The sequence below is a fragment of the Montipora capricornis genome, chromosome 14 (assembly GCF_036669925.1).
Source record: "Montipora capricornis isolate CH-2021 chromosome 14, ASM3666992v2, whole genome shotgun sequence".
Lineage (NCBI taxonomy): Eukaryota > Metazoa > Cnidaria > Anthozoa > Scleractinia > Acroporidae > Montipora > Montipora capricornis.
In genome coordinates, this window is record NC_090896.1 from 26712914 (window position 1) to 26717913 (window position 5000).

At 37.7% G+C, this 5000-nt stretch overlaps 1 protein-coding gene across 1 annotated transcript in view; it reads left to right on the top strand.

Annotated features, from left to right (window-relative positions):
• The window catches only part of LOC138033374 (EGF-like repeat and discoidin I-like domain-containing protein 3), a 23455-nt gene that overhangs the window by 10475 nt on the left and 7980 nt on the right, over window positions 1-5000 (top strand). Inside the window, exons 2-4 of the mRNA XM_068881114.1 lie at window positions 1513-1808; window positions 2524-2638; window positions 3312-3434. Coding sequence (XP_068737215.1) covers window positions 1513-1808; window positions 2524-2638; window positions 3312-3434 — 534 coding nt within the window. The remainder of the gene's footprint in view (window positions 1-1512; window positions 1809-2523; window positions 2639-3311; window positions 3435-5000) is intronic.

Sequence of the window (5000 nt, forward strand, 5' to 3'; positions counted from 1 at the left end):
GTGCCTAAAGTAGTTGGAACGCTAACGTCAGGATGGGCCTGAAGACCTCTCAGACGTCAGAAACTAAGCGTAACTTACAAAATTCCACTAAAAGCTTCCAAATAGAAGTACCCCCTCCCCCCATTCAATGTTGAAATACACAGGGAAATGTCTGCTCACCGTTGGCAACATTGTTTGGGTGGGTGGGTGGGGGGGGGGGGGGGAACCATTCAAACTCAGTAAGAAAACCAACTTCAAAGGGTCATGATTATAGGGTTGGGTTACCTTACTTTCTGTTTTTCATTGGCGAGAAGAGTTTGGCATTTAACAAATCGAATGGGCTTCAGCGTTACCTGTACTCTTATCGACAACGATATTCGTCATCAAAGTGGTCAAAATGAGAAAAACAATTTACGGGTGTATTTGACTTGTGTTTGGCCTTGTGTCTTCCCCTTAGAAATCAAAGGAAGTCTCAAGGTGTCTCAAAGCAGTTTTGCATGACAATTTCAAGAGACTCTCTTATTAGAAGGAATGGCTGTACAACTGTTCCTCATGTAACGGTAACGTTAAGGTAACTTATTTTTAACAAGATGCATGCATTATTGTGACGTTACCATAGCAACAGATAAGTGCCAAATATTTTTTGCTTTAAAAAAATAGCTAATTTCTTTTCTAATTCCGAAGAAAACAAATCCTTTATATTTTCCTCTCTGAAGAATGTTTGACATCCCTCAAAAACATTGAAAGAGCAAAGTTTGTAGTTTGTCATTTCCATTTCGTGTAACAGCACTGTTACTCTTTTTGTCTTCTGTCCGAGTCTTTGTTTTAGAGGATTCCAATTTCGTTTCTGAACGGGGAGCATCGGATACCGTGTGTTGCGAAAGTCAACAAAGAACGGTCTTTTATTACTTATTATTAATTCGAATTCAATCATTCTATCAACTTATTGCCATTTCAAGGCTGCAAACTAAGACAGGAATTGAATATTAAACATTGTTATATATTAACTGACGGCCCCTCATAGGTTTTTTAAAACGTTCATATCGTCAGTATTTGATATGCTTTGAGAATGAAATGAACATCACCTCAACGCTCCTTAAATGTAGTTTTGAATCCAACAAAAGTATTCTTTTGTTTAAGCGTTATTAGATATGTTTAGCTAAAGGGTGTTGGTAATATTTTATACCTCGGTTTTTGCATTTGTTATTTTCCATCAAAGTTGAAAACAATGTTTTCGACCGAGAATTTAAACAAAGAAGAACGTCAAAAAATTGGAAAAAAACGCTTACACCGTTAGCCGAACTTGACATTTAAAATCCCTTGTAGCTTAAACCTTTAAGACTACCTCCTTTTGCTTGGAGAACCTACCATATAAAAAGACAACTTTCTGAAACCAGAAGAATACATTTTTGGTTTCAAAACTACAAACATTAACTGTTGTCAAGGAGCTCGTGGTCGCCGCGGCGTTCTCGATACCTTTCTCTTTGTATAATACTGTTATGTTTTTGTGCGGCCGCTATTCATCTGTTTCAGAAAAAAAAGCCGGCAAGGTTATCAGTCGTGGTGAACCTAACATTGGTGTCAGTTTCGTAAACTTTAAAGAAGACAAATTCTCCTACTTGAATATCACCATTCTTGGGTATAGTCACGTTGACCGGATACCCCAGTGCTCGCTTGCCTGCTTGGAAACTCTGACATGTTTTTCATACAACCTGGCTGCTTTCCCGGACATCAACGGTAAACTGCTTTGTGAACTGCTCCCTTCGGACAAGTACAACAATTCGGACAAATTCATTTCCAACGAGGCCTTTCACCACTTCAGCATCACGGTATGTCGAATGTCTTGGACTTTTATGGCGTACAGTGTGTGTTTTGTGTTTCTTTTCTTTTTTAATTCTTCTTTTATATATATATATATATATATATATATATATATATATATATATATATATATCTCTCTCTCTCTCTCTCTCTCTCTCTCTCTCTCTCTCTCTCTCTCTCTCTCTCTCTCTCTCTCTCTCTCTCTCTCTCTTCTATCGCAATGATATTGATAAACCATATAAATTCAAAGGTCTATGGTGTAAATTTGATAAGATGTGACACGCATGAAAACGATTGTTCGAAGTATCGCTAATCTAGACGTTAAAAAAAGGTACGCATTGCGTACGTGTGAGTCGTGTTACGAAGAACGTCGCACACCACCTCCACCACCACCGTCGCTGGTTCAGGCTTCCGTCGTTTTTCGCCGAGATATAACAGCCTTAGTTTATTTTACAAAACCGAAAGGAATAAATTAAATATTGAAAGCGGTTATTAAGTGTCAATATGCCTTTTATTACCTTGAGCACCTTTGTAATATCACTTGTCAAATTAGTTCTTGAATTTGAAGACGAATAGAAGGTTTCGCTGCGTTAACAAATATGTGGGAAGTCATTGCTTGGCCATGCCTCTGACAGAGGCTTTATACAAACGCATAGGAATCGAGATTTAGCTTTACATTCCACCCAAATCTCTATAAAATAAATCTGCTTCAATTCTTTATAGTCACCATGTAGCGCTTGGCCTTGTAAGAACAATGGAACATGTTTGCCATTGTACGAAGAAAACAGCTACAAGTGTGCCTGCAAAACGGGATTCAACGGACAAGACTGCGAAAACGGTAAGATCCATCTAACAATTTGAGCCTTACGAAATATTCTGTTGGTTGGTTTTAGCCAAGTAGCTCCTCGAATAATTTGTGACTAATGCCAAAGAATGGGAAGGTACCATTTTAAAGTTGAATTGCCTGATATCTAGCCTCTAAGCCAAAAAAGGAAAATAATTCATCTCATTTCTATCGTTCACATAATCTTGTCCAAAACATAAAATTATTAAATATTTGGTACGACCTGGTCCAAAAAGAATTGATATTAGTTGAACATGTATGTATCAGATGTGTTAATCTAAAGCAACTAGCAGACAAGTGAGGGCTTCTTTCCGAAACGAAATCGAAATAGGATTTCTCAAGGCAATTAAGTTAATGATGCGAGATCGCTAATAGACAGATTTTGTCACAAGATCGAGATAGGAACCATGAAAATTCTCACAGCGGAAAGGGTTCGACTAATGGTAAACCAACTATTGATTTTTCCGATATTGAACTTGCTCCAGAAATTGAGTTTTCGCGGAATGTACATTATCTTTTCATAACTTGACAAGCAGCCAATTTGTGGAAGTGGAACAACTACGTAAAAAAAAACAATTTTGTTCTATTACTTTTAGGTAAAATTTAACGACAAATTGCCATTTGGAAGTAAGAAGTGACTTTACTAATTTGTTGGCTGTGTTCCCAGATATCGATGAGTGTTCAACAGGAGAACACAACTGCAGCCATGTGGCCGTGTGCAACAACACCATTGGCTCATATAGCTGCACGTGTCAGGAAGGATATGTTGGAAACGGACGAAACTGCTCAGGTGAGACGTCGTTCTGGATGTCTGTTATTCTTTACGTTTACAAGATATTGTATTCCTCCATTTAACAATAACTGTCAAATTTATCCAATCATTATTTGCTGGTTCAGGAATGCATAAAAATAGATGCACGTCCAAATTCGATATCCAACGCGAAGTGTCCCCTTAAGTCCAAGCATTTGCGTTTTTTTTAGGTAACAGTAGATCCTGCTTTACTTAAGCTAGTGTTTGCCACTGACTATGAAACGTTCCGCGAGCAGCTTAATTGATGCACGTTACTACAGAGAATGGTTCGAGCATGAGTCTTCAAAAAAAAAAAAAAATTAAACAACAACTGTACAAAATATCACGAGTCAGTGACATACACTAGCTTAAATTAATTAATTAATTATGTCATCTCCTCACTACAAATACTCCGTTTATAAAAACATCAAAGGAGATCCTGGCGTTTAGCGTTACTTGACGAGCAGAATTCAGGGGTAATTTTGGGAAGTTAATTGTCTTAACTCCTTGACAAGAGTAATGATAAAGTTGGGAAGAAGAGCAAGCAGGGGACACTTCATGACGCTTATACGCTTTCATCTAATTACGTGTATTTCTGGGCGTCTTTTTTTCTATCAATGGTAAGGAGAGACCCACACAGCTATTAACAAATAGTAAACGGTTCTGCGTGTACTATGGAGTTATGGTTGCACGCAGTCCGATTGTCATAATACAGACGGCCCTTACATCTGAACATGTAAATAGATTACTTCATAGCAGGTGCGCCGTACGGATTCTTATTCACGAGTTGCAGAACTTTAGAAACGAACGAGTGAACGTAGCGAACGAGTGAGTTTCTAAAGTTTTGCAACGAGTGAATAATATCCGTACAAAGCACTTTCTATTGTGGAATTTGTTTATTATATATTAAAGGAGAATAAAAGTGTGTAAATCGGTAATTATATTTTTTCTTTATGACGTAAGGTTTATAAACCATGTTTGCGAAATAGCGAAACCTCAAGAACTCAAAAAATTACGAAATGCGCAAAATCTGTCTTCAGGGGAAAACGTTTCAGGTATTAAAAATCCTCCTCATTTAGAATAACGCTAAATGCAAAAAAATTCAAAAGTACAATGACGAAAACACTTTTTCACATTTATTTTTAGACCGATTAATCACTGTCTGATTCAATCACATGATGGCGGCGCTTCGCGCTGTGTAAAGAAAAGTTTGGACTCTGCTGACTTACACTGTTTATCGAGATATTAAATGTTCCTCCGTGAATATTTGCACCTCGAAGTAGGGACAATACTTGTTGAGGTGATTCTTGGTTTTTTCATAAACTGACATCTCCTATTTCTTCTCTTGCGAGGGATCTCCTAGTTGACGTTGTACTGCTCAAGGTGTTGGAGATATTCCGCTGTTGTTTCTCTGAAAGTGAACTGTAATTATTGAGGCTCTGAACATTTTTAGCGCCAGATATTTTCATGATGTGAGTAGGAGGAACTTCTTGGTCGTTTAACTTTTGGATCATTCGCTTTTGTCCGCTCTGGTTTGCGAGGTTTTCTTCATTCAAACCCGCTTTT